The sequence below is a fragment of the Pararge aegeria genome, chromosome 8 (genome assembly GCF_905163445.1).
Source record: "Pararge aegeria chromosome 8, ilParAegt1.1, whole genome shotgun sequence".
Lineage (NCBI taxonomy): Eukaryota > Metazoa > Arthropoda > Insecta > Lepidoptera > Nymphalidae > Pararge > Pararge aegeria.
Window position 1 is genome coordinate 6,400,568 of NC_053187.1, and position 15,263 is coordinate 6,415,830.

At 34.6% G+C, this 15,263-nt stretch overlaps 1 protein-coding gene across 1 annotated transcript; it reads right to left on the reverse strand.

Annotated features, from left to right (window-relative positions):
- Positions 1 to 9,376: 9,376 nt before the first annotated feature.
- LOC120625978 lies at positions 9,377 to 13,689 on the reverse strand. Its single transcript, XM_039893260.1, has 4 exons — positions 13,418 to 13,689; positions 12,661 to 12,783; positions 10,910 to 12,554; positions 9,377 to 9,823 (listed from the first exon to the last, which is right to left on the reverse strand). Exons 1-4 carry the CDS (start codon positions 13,492 to 13,494, stop codon positions 9,377 to 9,379), a joined length of 2,292 nt encoding a protein of 763 aa, XP_039749194.1. The 5' UTR covers positions 13,495 to 13,689.
- Between the last annotated feature and the right edge of the window lie 1,574 nt (positions 13,690 to 15,263).

A 15,263-nucleotide genomic window follows, 5' to 3' on the forward strand; every position in this document is an offset into this window, starting at 1 on the left:
TGCTCGAAAAACTCATCGTTAATGGCAACATTTTCCATTTCCGGTTTACAGTACCATAGACAAAAATGTATTTAAAGCTAAGCATACGATATTTAATCCATATAAATTTACATTCTCTTTGGATATAAAGAATACCAATGAGAATATAAAACATAATATGAAAATGAAGTTTAAAATCATATAACCACTATGTTTTACAGAACATAGCGAGCAGAAATTACGTTTTAACTATTATAAGTTTGTATACGTCATTGAGTATACAAACACTACAATTTACTCAGCTAACTAATTGAAGGAAGCTTTCTTTTTGTTTCATAATTAATTTGAATTTCACAATATCCACCTATTGTTAAATATAACAATTTAAATAAAGTCAACTTCAGGACCTAGCGGTCTAGTTTAAAGATACCATTATGATTACTATATCTTAAATTGATTGAGGAAGGTAGGTTAGGTAATAAATAATAAATATACTACGACAATACACACATCGCCATCTAGCCCCAAAGTAAGCGTAGCTTGTGTTATGGGTGCTAAGATGACTGATGAATTTTTTTTTATGAACAATATACGTAAATACTTATAAAATACAAACAAACACCCAGACACTGAAAAACATTCTTGTTCATCACACAAACATTTTCCAGTTGTGGGAGTCGAACACACGGCTTTTGACTCAGAAAGCAGGGTCGCTGCCCACTGTGCCAATCGGCCGTAAAATCCGACTCCTGAGTACAAGCTCAGAGGTTATTGAATTAGGGAGGTTGCTCACTCCGTGCCTCGAAGATGATGTTAAGCCATCATTCAAGGTGGATCAATCAGATGCATAGAGGATATAATCTTTAGAGCCAACATTGAAACATATTGGGCTTATAAACAAATAGGTATCTATTTCTAAGAGATATGCTTTGTTGCCAAGCTATGGGAAACTAATAAACGAGGGTGATGATGATGAGGCTCCAAGTTTCAAATATTAACTTTTTCTCTAGTAAGAAATATTAACTTGCGAAAACGGCATTAGTTAAAATATTATTATGTTCTTGTTGCAAACGCCGTGCCAAATGAAAATTTGTAGTGTCATATATTTTGTGTAGGAACTTACGTTTTGCGGCTGGCAGTGGTTTGGTCTGCATTAGACAGAGAGCAGCGCGCTCGGAGCTTGTTGATTGTTTTGTTTTTGCGTTCATAAAGTACTAGGTACTTTATAAAGATTTAAGTTTTAACGAATATAAGTATCCAGTTTTATGAAGTTATGGAACACTGTCAATTTACAAGTTTAAGTTTGAAGAAGCAATGTGGTGTCGACCCTAGATACCGTAACCGGGATAGTCTTAACGACCGCTGTGGCGCAGTTGTAGCCATAAGCATAGGTGATCTAGGGTTCGATTCCCGACAGGGACAATTTGGGTCTGGCGTGAGGATTTGGCTGTGGCTAGTAACCACCGTGCCAAATAAAAAGTGCCGCTAAGGGATTTGTTTGTTATGGGTTTAATGTAACTGGCTACCATCTTGGACTGTATCATCACGTACCACTAGCAGAAATTGCAGTCACCAAAAGATGATAGATAATAATTTTATGCGAGAAGAAGAAGGCTTCTTCTCGCATAAAATTATGATCTACTGAAAGTAAGTCAGTTTAAAGGTGCATCCAAACTGGTAACATGTCATCAGACCGCTAAATGCTAATGCCACTAAATGTAAAAGTTAATGTTACAAAAATTAATTCAATTTTAGCTTGTTCTATTGTAAACAATATTATGCTTTTTTGTGTAATCTCTGTGTAGCGGCCACGTGCGGTTCACGTGCCTGGCGAGCCGTTATTCCGGCACGACTTAGACTGGGTACGTCGTGACCCAGGATTGGGTTTGCTTCGGCGGACATCCTCCGATCCGAGTCGCTGTTGTGTGCGAGAACGAAAGCCCTCGAGAAGTGAGTATCACCGATTAATACGAGTCTGAGATAATCTCTGCGCCCATTTTAGTAAGCCTTATACAGTAGTTACGAAACCTTTAATATATCTACATTCATATTGGCTCGTTTAAGTACTGCGCATTAGATCGTAAATCCAGCAGGGCGTTGAAACTGGGACTTTTGACATAATATTCAAGAGTAGCTCTAACCGCTTCGCGAGAGAGGTCGAGAAATAATTAGGTGTATATCTTGTCGATAGTGTTAAAGTATCGGCAGTATAAGACGAGTTTAAACAATTTAATTGGACCTTTTTAGTGCCGCGTCTTTAATCCAATTGCGATCGACGTTTCATAAAAAAGGCAAATAAAACAGTCCTTATCCGTAAATGAAACAGTCTTAAACCAACATTGTTTTCAACATCCCTGTGACATTCTATTTTTCCAACTATGATATTATAATAAGCAATAGCTCTTTACAAACTAACTTATGCGTTTGTGAACAGGTCCAAAAATTATGAATTCATTGACAAAATATTGTTAATGAAATAGTTTTTTGTACTATCGGGCATCTTGGAAAGCTCGGTCTTTTTAATATATTTTATCATAATATATGTTATGTCAGTAGGTCATCTATACCTACCAAAAAAGTAGCAACAGTGTCTAAAACAAACGGGTCTAAAACTAAAATCCGCAGCCCTAGGTTAACATACGCAGTTGAACTTAGCAGTTTAGTGTTTAGACAACCCTGCACAACTTTAAAGGGCGAGGAAAGATGCCAGCGAATAAAACAAAACCCGTTTAACTGCATTGCGAATGTGAGTTCTAAAAAGGGAGAAGAAGAAGCCTTGAGTAAGACTCGAACAAAAGTTCACGCTATTCCAACGTTTAATTCCCCTCTGCAAATATTCACGGGATAAAGAACAATATAACAATGGCTTCGTAATTTGGACTAGATGGCGCCCGCGGGACACTACGGCTAGTGACTCATTATTGCGAAGGTCAGAGGATGGCTGCGAGCGGGAAAGTCGTTTTCCTTCCTTGCCGCTTAGAACAATGACCGTGGCTATGCAGTTGACATGCGATAATCGAATCTCTCATCGTGATATATAATGAATAATGATGACACTTTTATTTCACACCAAAAAAAATGCTTACAGAGATATAAACATAGACCAAGAGGGTAAAATTTGGTAGCCTAATCGCTACATAGCGATTTATTCCACGCCACCAAAGGCGTAAAAGGAAAAAACATAGAATTGAGGTAGGTGGTGCGATAAATAAGATTTAAACATATTTAAAAAAAAAATTGTTTTGCTTATGCTTAGTGGGCGATGTTTTTAATTTATTAAAAAAATCGCATATAACGTCCACTGAGGGACCAAAGGCCTCTCACGCGGGGCAGACATGATCCTCGAGGACATGCCATGTGCCAGCCCCATTGTAAACTACAGTATGAGATCCAAAACAATCAATAGTTTTAACTAATAGTTAAATACTGTAATTCACTGATGATCCGTTGCAAGTAAGTCATAGAAATCCATCGCGATGTTGGTCTATTCAGAGGCAGACGGGTTGGTGATCGCAGTTTTCCCGTTATAGTCTCCCAGTCGCCTCGTACGACATCTGCGGGAAGAGGAGGGGTGGTGACAACTGTATTCAGATCTGCTGTCACCACACAGCAGAAACTATACATACAAGCTAAAAAAAATAAGTTATATCCCTCAGCATGCTTCAAATAATAACAACCAAATACATTAAAAACATTAAAATACAACAAACAAAACTATTTACCTTTAGCTCTCATGGCACAAATCCATTCATAGAAAGGGTATAAGAGATTTAGAAATAAGGTCGCCTTTGCCTATATTCTTTATTGAGAGACCTGAACTCCTTTATGTTTTGCATGCAATGACGTGTTCCTTCTTCTTCTACACATCACACGTACGAGACATCTTCCAAAATAAATTGGGTTAAAAGATATTTCTTTATTATTAAATTTTCTGATTACTCGGTGCCTTTGGCCCCTTTGTACGAGTACCTACATAGATGCGTCAAATAGAGTGGTCACATCCTGCACTTGACTACAGAGGGTGTATCAAAAAGGGGAAAAAAATGCTTTTTGATGCACCCTCTGTACCTTTTGTACCTTTTTAGCACGAAAAAGAAAACGGAGAGTTACGCGAAAGTTGCTGCGTTAAGTAGAAAGGACAAGAGAACAAACTCATTTCTGTTTATTTTAAAAGTTACTTTGCTTTGCATATAAAACGAGTTCAGAAATTTTTGGATGAAGAGGTAATAACAAAAGTGCGCCGCTCTTTCGGGTGAAGGTGTGAGTGTTTAAGCCTGAACCCCACAATTGAGTGTCAAAATCATTACATTCTATTGAGACGTTATCAAAGCCTTTAACAACGCCTCGATGCAGATCACGTAACTACTAACGGTACCTATTATACCCACGATCACAATCACATAGGCGTACATTGTACATTGAAAGTACATATGGTTGTACTTTGTATGTAGGGACACCCACGCGTCATTAAAGCTACTCTAAGCCCCGTGGAGACCTGAAACGATGCATCTGATTGTTACAATCAAATGTATTGCAATAGGCAAGTATATACCTATTAACTTTGGTGCCATTTGCAACAATTTATTTGTAGGTACTACTTAGGGGGAATCTTATTTTGATTAACGTTTTGTGTCGTTGAAAATTTTTATTGAGATGTTACCGTAATAAAAAGCAGTTTCGCTTGTAGCTAAGTCTTCTACGTAAAAATAATTAGGTCCCAGGTAACTTGAGTAGGTTTCAATTTGGTCATTTTATAGAATATAGAATTATATAAAATTTGTTATTTCATACAACTACTAGCTGACCCGCGCAAAAATGCACAAAATCGTTTATTACCGGATTTAATTTATTAAAAAACATAGATTGCTGCGCCACCTTCCCTATCCAGTTTTATTTCTAACCTATTTTATACGCGGCCGGGCGGGCTATAGCCACGCGTTCTTTTTTATAGATAATAATGATTACTTTAAAAATTTAATACATTATCATCTTTAACAAATATCGTTATATTTCAGCCAATTTACAGAAATAAAATATACACTAAAACTAAAACCTTTCGCACAAGACACTCTGTTCATTAGTGTACGTTTTAGTTGTTTTACAGTTTTTCGCGTCCTGACAGAAAGACGCGGCGGGGGACTTTGTTTCATAAAGATAAAGAAGTCGGTGCCGCGTGAAACTTTAAAGAAGTTCAAGTTCAAGTCTGGACGAATCGCTTTAGCGATAAGACCGCCTTCGCACGCCCCATTTTCTATTCTGTTTCTTCTGTGTTTTTAATTTGCATAAAATGTGTGTGCAATAAAGTATTTAAACAAACAAATAAGTAAATATATTATGTAAATGATGTGTGTAGTATAAGAATTTATGAGGAAGTAGTATGTTATATTTTTTTTTATATTTATACATAAATATTTTAAAAAATATATATATATAAACTTAAATTGCTGCACCAACCCATTCCTTCGTCTTTCCTAACGTCAAAGGTTGTCGGGAAGAGATCGCTTTAGTGATAAGACCGCCTTTGCACGCTCTATTTTCTTTTCTAAGTTTATTCTGTATATGTGTTTACTTTGGATATAATGTGTGTGTAATAAAGTTTTCAAAACTTTATTGCACACACACTAGTTCCCCTTTTTAGAGTCACAAATTCCTTAACCCGGCTGAATAAACTCCATTCTACTCTGAAGTTATCCCGGAAACCGACCTTTTGTTTCCAACCTTGAGCTACACTGTGAAGCCGAATAAACATAGTAAGAATAAAAGTTCAGAATATAATTTTCTAGTTACTACCTACTTACTATAAATATTTCAGTGGAAGATGGACACTTTACATCATTCCCTTTTGGGATATTTGATGGGATATATGTTGAATTTTTATTTTTTTATTTAGTTATTAATTTTTTGACAACTTTTGTTGTGATTAAGTGACTTAATTCCGTAGGGAATTCAGTAGGGATGTAAGTTTTGTTTATTTTATGGTTTCAAAAAAGTGCACTAATTTTATTACCAACTAACTTACTGAACTTATTGTAGTTGTTTGATAATATCGCTGCGTTATAGAAGAAACCCACTTCTAAAGTAATTTCGAGTTCTTTGCCACTAAAGGACATTTACCGGAATAATATTCTAGTATAAATTTAACGTTCTCGGCGGAGGAAATATCTTTTAATGGGAGCTTAAATCATTTTTATTAACTTTTAAAGGTTCAAATTATGCGCTATGTCTGCTGACTGTAATTTGCGGGTTGGTTGAGTAATTTGCAATCCCAAATTTATAATACTTTACACGTAAGATACGATCTTTAGTAAAGTTTGCATAAAGATTACCATCTATGGTCCTGTTATATCTACCTATGTAATAGCATAGATAATCATAAGAACAGAAGCAAAAATAAATACTTTATAATTGATGAACTTAATATAAAATCTAAATTCACCAATTTCGGATTGCTGACGGACAAACTGACAGACTCGTCTCGACACGGTACCCCCGACTAAATAAAATCCTGCGATAATAGCTTTGGGGCTTCGTCGGGGCTTGCAGCAGTGTTAGTGTGCTGTTTCCAACTTTTGTTCGTAGTTTTCATACTGCTCTAATATTTTTGTCGCTTTTTGTTTGGTTTTGTCTTTGCATCACTCGGTTTACAAAATGGAAAACTTGATATATTGCGTTATTTACGAGTACGAGTTCCATCGAGGCACCAAGGGTGCAGAAACGGCTCGAAGGAATAATGATGTGCATGGCGGCAGTGTCGCAAAATAAAACACAATGCATTTTTGGTTGCAACGTTTTCGTCCTGGAAATTTCGACCTCCGGAACAAGCCCCGACCAGACGGCCAGAGACCAAAGTTGATAATAAAGAATTGAAGGCTATTGTGGAAGGGAATCCATCGTAAACCACGTCCGAGCTAGCTGCAGGCTGTGGTGTTAGTGATAAAACTTTTTTAATCGACTTGAATCAAATTGGGAATTGAAACGACAAACGCGCGTCGGACTGCTGTGATACACATTACTCAACCGGCACAACAATGAAGAGATTTAAAATCGGACCATTACCTGTGATGAAAAGTGGATACTGTACTATAATCAGAAACGCTCTTCGCCCTGGCGAACCCGACAAATTTTGCTTCAAGCGAAAATTGACTCAAAAAAAATTACTTATGAGTCTTTGGTGGACCAGACCAGACCGGTATCGTTCACTACAGCTTTATTAAATATGGCCAAATGTTTATTTGTTGATGTTGTTGTGATGTTTATTTTTAGAAAATGCAACCATGATAGTAAAACTAGCTGCTAAACTACTTGATCGAAGAGGTTGGTCAATCGCTCTAAGCCACTGCTGCTTCGGTACAAGAGTAGCTTCATTTGGAATATACTAAGAAATCCACCGTACTCCCCAGACCTTGTTCCAACAGATTACCATTTTTTTCGAAATATGGATAACTTTTTGCAAGGAAAAAAATTCAACTCCGATGGGGTAGTACAAAGCACCTTTTAAGATTTTGTGGATTCCCGTCCGAATGGTTTTTTTTAGTAAAAATGCATAGATAGCAATATTACAATTTTTATAATTATTAAATAGATATAAAAACATCGACTTTATGTTCCTCCCTTACAAAACGCCAAATTCATATGTAAGAATCTAATATTTAATGTGGTTTGGTTAAAAAAATTACAATTTCTAATAATTCACACGTTAAATTACGTACCTATATAATACCATCCACAGATAAGCTTCCTTAATTACCACCTATTATGCTGCTATTTATATTTAATAGCATAGATTGGACGTAGGAAACAATCATAAAGGGTCAGTGGCAGAAGTAAATAACAAAATAATTTATGAACTTATGATTGAGCTTGTAAAAAATCACTAAACAAAAAAAAAACTACAAAATTAAAAACACTTGTAACACTTGTAACACTTAATAACATCATCATTATCATCAATTGTTAAAAACCATTAAATTTTTTTATATACTTTCGATACATTTTTCTACACGGCATTCCGAATCGAATGAGCCATCGCTCATATTTTTAGGAGCTTGATCGAGAGTACACGTTTTTAAACTTGTTGAATAGCCTATATTCCACTGCCCGCACACTTCACATAAAGAAACATGACATAAAGCTTTAATTTCAAAACTTTCATTGGAAGTGAGTGAATGATTTTGAAGTAACTTGAAAATTTTACCGTGGTTAAAACTTTATACTAAAATCTGCATAAGTTTGAATCCAGTGCTAATTTTCTTAAGCACAGGATTCAAACTTTTCTTGGTAAAATGATAAAATCGTTCTTAAAGTCCATACCTTCACGTCGAAAGTACATGCGTTTTGCCTTTAAATAAAATGTAATTTATTCTAATGCAAGGGCATTTAAGTTGCAGTGAACCAGATACAACTCAGCGTCATTATTTTCAGCCTATTTATATTCCCCTGCCGCAAAAAGTCTTCCCGCTCATAAGAGAAAGGAGTATTAATACACACATGTATTGGTGTTATAATCGAGAACGAATGCTTAACTTGCTTTGTAAAAATCCTAAGGATTTTTATAAAGTCCTACGGATTTTTATATGAATATAGATTACTGAAAATTGATGATATTCTTCCGGAATATCATCAATTTTCAGTAATCTGGTGCAGCAAATTTGTTGACAGAAAAACCAATGATATAAAAACAATAATCAATAAATCATAAGTAAAAATATAAAAATGAGTTCCGTTTCTTTTATCAAGATATTTTTTAATAATACGTTCTATTATTACTATTTTAATTACTTTTAATCACAGAATCTATATACACATATCGCTACCTGCAGGTTCAATTGGGGTAACTGACAAAACACAATGTTGCAGGAGAAGCATTTAATGTTTTTTTTCGTCTTTAATCGATCATAACTTTTTTTCTATACTACCTTTTTTTCATTTTCTTTTATAAAAATGCTTAGAATACGGTGAATTTCTGGCTAAAATGTAAATAATATCCAAAGAAACTCTATAATAGAAAATAAATTTCAGTTACACCAATTTTTTTTTATACTATTGACAGTTACGCTACATTCAGCATAAAAACTTTAAAACAATTCAGGTCAAAATGATGTAAAGACAGTTGTAAATCAAAATATGATTTAATCGTTTTAATGTAAGAGCCTATATGTGTAACAGGTTACTGTCTATTTTAGTTAAATTGTCTATTTTAAAGTTTATAAAAATGTAGAGAAGAACAAAATAAAAACCTGTTGCTTTTTACACTAATTTTTCTTAGATCCTAATAATGTTAATTTTGTAATAAGAATTAAGATTTATAATGAAATAAAAACCTCTTTTAATCAACACTATATTTATTGCGAAACATCAACAAAAATCTAAAAAAATAGTAACCAAAGTAATCAACTGGCTAGACAGAGTCAACAGAGGAGTCATCTTCGTCCGTTTGATTGAGTGTGTCTTGTATTTTCTTAGCATAGGGTAGATTAGTAAAATCCCCATGATATCTGCTAGGGATAACACCATCATTGCATAGCTTTGTCAAATCTTTATATTTGATTTCTGATATGGCCAATCTTTTTTTATAAAGGGGTTTCAATTGTTGGAATTCCTTTTTTAATTTTATTTCTAACGTCTCATTAGAAGCTGATGGTGCAGTATCCTTTTCCTTCAATTTTCCTTTCCCTTTTCCTTTACCCTTTCCTTTTATTACACCCTTTCCTTTTGGCTTAAAATAATTATCAAATAATTTAATTTCATGAGTGGTCGCATCAGGTTTCATAGAATGTTTAGTTGTAAACGTGTTTACATCCTTTTTCTTCATTGTAGCAATTCTAATTTTCGATGTATTTAATTCCTTTGTACAATTAGAAAAGCATTCCTGCGTCACTGTGTCCCAGTCGATAAAATCAGTAAATTCAAGAACGTTTACATTGTAAGGACGAGGATTTTTCCGGGCCGATTCTATATAACTTGACCATTGTGTAGGGCTCCAAACAATTATTTTTCTTACTTCACGTTCTATTACAGAGTGCATGCTATCTACAGGCATATAGCTATGTCCCGGTAGCAGGTAATTAATTTGAATGACTTCAATATTTTTAGATACCGTCAAAAAACCTTTAAAAATCGAAAGTATGGTTTTATTACGATTTTGTCCGCTACAACAATCGCAATAAAAGATAACTTTTTTTATTCCTCTTTCGTCAACATTTTGCAGATACTTATAAATACAAGAACCTATCTCTTTTGCGCCTCGTTTCCCATCACATTCACCCCATGTGTAACAAAAACCATTTTGAGTGGAGCTTTCATAAATCGTAAAGTTGAAAACTGTAAATTTTCGCGTGTAGTAAAGTAAGATGTTATCACCATGGGGTGTATTCAAAACCTTCTGTAAATCAAAGCTTGATACTATAGTCTCCTTGTCTATCAGATGCAAACTTTGATGACATTTGAATCGTTCGTATGTTGCTTCTTTTTCTTCGATGTGAGCCTTAATAATTTCGGAATCCATATTGACTTTATTTTCATTATGATCGTTTTCGTATTTGGTACAAATTTTGCATTTATCTTTCTTTGGTACGTGGACAGTAACATTGTTGTATTCCGTTTTGAAAAAATCTTTGAATTTTCGCTCACCTAGATAGTTTTCCTGATTTTCTTCGCATTTTTTTTTGTATAAACGATAAAGGTTAGTTGTATTCTTATACTCTTGTGGTAAATATAATTTGCTTGATTTTTTCCGACAATAATGTGAAGGAAGATATGGAAGAGATTCAATGTAGTGCTTTGCTGAAGCTATCACAGACTCATCATACTTTGGATTGCTCGATTTCTTTCGACTTTCTGCTTGAGAAAGTCCTTCTTGAACATTACCTATAGTATAAAGTAAATAATTTTGTCCAATATCTAAGGTTTTTAGTATAAATTTTTGACACACCTGTCTTCTGCCCTCGCCTTCATTTATGTAGTATTCGTAAGTAAACTTTCTTTTGCTGTCGATCACGCCTTTTTTTGGTCTATTAACCGGAACTCGTAAGGCACATTGTACCAGCCAATCTTTTTTTCTTTGAGAATTCAAATTCCAAAAATAATCAAAAATACTTTGTCTCCTTTCCTCGGTGATTTCAAAACAATTCCTGGGACATTTTGTAGGCTCGCAGGGATTTGCCTTTAATGTTTTTTTCTCTACAAGCTTTCCAGACGAAGTCTCATAACTGTCACCTTTTTCTCGTTTCATTCTCCTAATCTTCCTTTTATTTTCCACTTTTCTTTTCTTAAATTGTACAGTTCCTTCCAATGGTTTGTCAATATTTCTTTTCTTTTGTAATTTCTTTCTCTTATTTGTAGGTTTAGTATGTTTTGGGTCATTTTCAGAGTTAGATGACGACATGTTATCGCTTTCTTTGCCGGACCATAGATCTGAGCTTCCAGAGGAAAAATCTTCGCCTTGAGCAACATTAAGTTTGTCATAACATTCATCGTCTGATATAAAATCAATGTGTTCTTTTTTTAACTTAGGGAGTTCCTGTATACATTTTCTTTTGCGAGATTTTTTAATATCAGGCATTCGATTTTTATTTGTATTGCTACTAGAAGGAGTAGGTAAGTTCAATGTTCCTAATTTTTTTAAGGAAGATGAGTCCGATATTTCATCACAGGCAGTTTCAGGTACTATAACCTGTACTGGGATATCTGCAGCAAGAGATACAGGTGAGTCCACATTCATACCATCTGTACAGGAAGTTGCAGGGACTATATCCAGCACTGAAATATCTGGAGAGTGAGCTTTAGGTATGTCCATGTACATAATGTCTGCACAAGAAGTTGTCGGTACAAAGTCTAACAATGAGGGAGATGAATGAAGACCCAAAGCTTTGTTATCACCGCGAGGAGTTGCATGGTCTGTGCACAAAGTCTCAATCTCAATGGCAGTGCAAGAAGACACAGGTAGAGCCAAAGCCTTAATATCAGTGTAAGAGGTTGGAGATACTGTATCTAAAGGTGCAATATCTGTGGACTGAGATGTAGGTAAATCAAAAGCCATAACGGGGGCGCAGGCAGATTTAGAGATATCCAAACCAAGTTTGCAGAATGATGTATTAGGTATGTTCGAACATTCATTAAAGGTCACTATTTGATTAACATTTTGTGAATATTTTTTTGTTTCTTTTAAGGGCAACACATCGTTTTTGTTACAACGTTTTACACTGTCATTTGAATAAAGTTCACAGTATTTCTTTTCATTGAGTTTAGCAGTCAAAATATTATCAACGTTTTCAACAGAAACAATGTTAATTTTCTTTTCTGTTTCAGATGACTCGGGTATATTATTACTCTTAACGAGATCACTATTATTAGAATCATTAAAAAATGAGTGAGACATTTCTAGACATAGAGTTGACGTGTTAAGAATATTGCTGCTGTCACTACTACTATAATTCACAACTGCTTCCTTTTGTTTTTTAATTTCCACAGTATCATATGACTGAAATGTTGAAATATCTGATTCATTGATATCTACAATAATATCTGTAGCTGACGAGTTCAAATTGCTCTCAATTGAGTCACGAGAATTATGGGATCTGAAAGCGAAAAAACATTTGAGTTAATCAAATAAGGACCACGTATTTTTTAATATTAATGTGTTGGGAGCCATTAGCTTATTGAATTTGAAGCAAGTATACTTACTTTTTTGCTAAAAATGACTGCACGTCGAGTTTTATACATTCTGTATCACTTTGATCAATTATATTATCAGCTGACGAGTTTTGGGAGTACGAGTATTCCTTATGGTTTTTTACAGATTCGGATCTGAAAATAAGGGAAATAAATAATGTAATTTATTTTGGCATAGCGAGCTCTTTTTTCATGTTCTAAATACGAGTACCTTCAAATATTATTTAAAAATAATTATTGATTACCGGAAACTTGTTGATCGCTCTTCGTACCTATTTTTATTAGTTAGACAACAAACAATATCGATTACTCTCAGAGAACAGTCCTTACAACTTCTAGCAGTACTGGATAAAAATTACTGTAATGTTAACGTATTAAAAATACCCAGATAGGTAGGATTTCGGAGTCAATAATCAGATTCCAGGGACTGATTTTGGAAGCGACTGATTAGGTTTGTATTTTAAAATATTATTTCTAAATAAAATCGTGTGAAAATATTTAATAACGGTACTCTGATGTTTTTTATAATCTACCATTAATTTAAATGGTCTGCATAAGTGTAAAGTCTTCCAGATTTGAATCCCGGCCGGGGTAAGTAAGTAACTATGTTTGATGGATATTAATAGGGATTTACCAATTTAACTATCATTAATTATCTATGTCCATAATACGGATACCTAGATAATTGTTGTACCCAACCCTTACAAGAACACACGACGTTAATAATTACAATATTAATAGTTTCAATCTTGAAATATTAAGAACTTACCTTTCTATTTCTGCCTTTATTCTTATCAATTCCTGTTTACGCTGCAGTAATTGTTTTAAATTATTAAATTTTTCCATTTTGCACACCGGTAACAAACAACTACACCGAAAAACAAGTCAGCGCCAACTAATCGCGCCACTAACACCAAAAAGCGTGCGCGCCTGTTGTAAATAATGTCATTTGTCTCCTTCACACTCATTGCGTGTGAGGGAGACAAATGCCGAAGTGCCGCTTGGCTCGTGTGGCGCTTTACTTACAACCAGCCATCATTGGTGTAGGTAGGTATTCTGAACAGATATATTTAGTAAAACAGGGTAAAGGGCAAACTTATTAACTTACTTACCTGCAAATTGGTGTAACTGTCACTATAGTTTGGGCCCAATTGGTGTAACGTTGGAAGTAATGAATTAATAGTAAGGTAAAATAAGTTTAGTGACATTTAATCGGATAGTGCAGATAATATTTTGGTGTATCCGTAGGGAATTTCTTTATTCATCTTAAATAAAAATGTAAAAGCAATGTTTTTTCGGTTACATGCATTTGTAAATACTTTATTTACTACCATTATAAAAATACACGAATTTAACCGGCAAAAATGAATCAAATGTTTATTACCTCAAAATTTTAATAGAAATGTGAAAAGTACATATCCAAAAAAAGTAAGGTATCTGCATATTTTTAAAAGATCGAGTTTTTTTAAATATAACATTCGAAAGAGCAGAAAAATCTTAAAAAAACTGTATACTTAACTCATTTTACGTGTTTTGTCGGTTACCCCAATTGAACCTGCAGGTGACGATATATTTTTTAGAAAATCATAGCACAGACACAAGGGAGTCAAGAGCGGTGACGGAACGGCAAAAGAGAGCGTCATAACGTTTTCCGTGACGGCATATGGGTTGGTTTAACTGCCAAGGCTCGTCCGCCGCCAATTGTTATTTTTCACATCAATATAATTGTTTCGATATACGCTGATGCACACGGGGAATATCTGGCTTCACATTGTCCAATAAGCGTTCGTTATTACAGAGCGACGCCATGTTTCTGTTCAGTAATCCTCGGCTTTATTTGCCGAGATTTAAAAAAATCCGTACAGTTTCGAGCCGTGTAGCCGTGCAAGCTGTTTTGGACGGATTTCGCACGGAGAACTTTGCAAAAGGAAAATTGTAAGGTAGTACGGCACCATACTTTCATGTTTTAGTTTACATTTTCTTCGTCAAAATAATCTAATCTTATTAGTGTAATATTTATTTCTAAAATATTAATAATCCATACTTACTAAAATAAAACTGTAATGGGTGAGTTCTGTACATTGAAAATATTTTAAAGAATTTTTCAGAGGGCACCGTAATACAATACTGAAGCGGAAACAGTATTTTTTTTCATTTTTGTCTGTCTGTCTGTCTGGACTTTGGCTGTGCATCACGCTGAACCTACTGAACCGATTCAAATGAAACTTTGCCTGGAATTCAGCATAGTTCCGAGAGGGGTGTAGGTGTTAGCCGATTTTATAGCTAACTCCGTCAAATATAAACCGATTTAAATAATTATTTTTGTACTGGATCGAGGTTGTAGAATCAATTTAGTTCTACCGAAATTTCGTGTAGATCTGATATATATGATGGGTGATATATTATGATAGAACTACAGCTACATACCTACTAATCAATTTATAATGCAATTTCGATTTCTCCTTTAACGATTACTATTATTTTTAAGTAATAGGAGCTGATACAGAAAGATGCCAAATTATCTTTCAAACTTTATCAACAAAGTCGGGCACTCATCTGACTTGGGTCAATATTGCTTACCCAGCGCTATCGACTGATATGTGGTGCTGCTATCA

Excerpts from the sequence above, each read along its gene's own strand:
- LOC120625978 (XM_039893260.1), bottom strand. The coding sequence starts at position 13,494 with ATGGAAAAATTTAATAATTTAAAACAATTACTGCAGCGTAAACAGGAA. Across the intron at positions 12,555-12,660 it reads CAGTCATTTTTAGCAAAAAA|ATCCCATAATTCTCGTGACT; the intron begins GTAAGTATACTT and ends TTTCGCTTTCAG. Across the intron at positions 9,824-10,909 it reads AAGGCGAGGGCAGAAGACAG|GAATTAAATACATCGAAAAT; the intron begins GTGTGTCAAAAA and ends AATTGTACAAAG.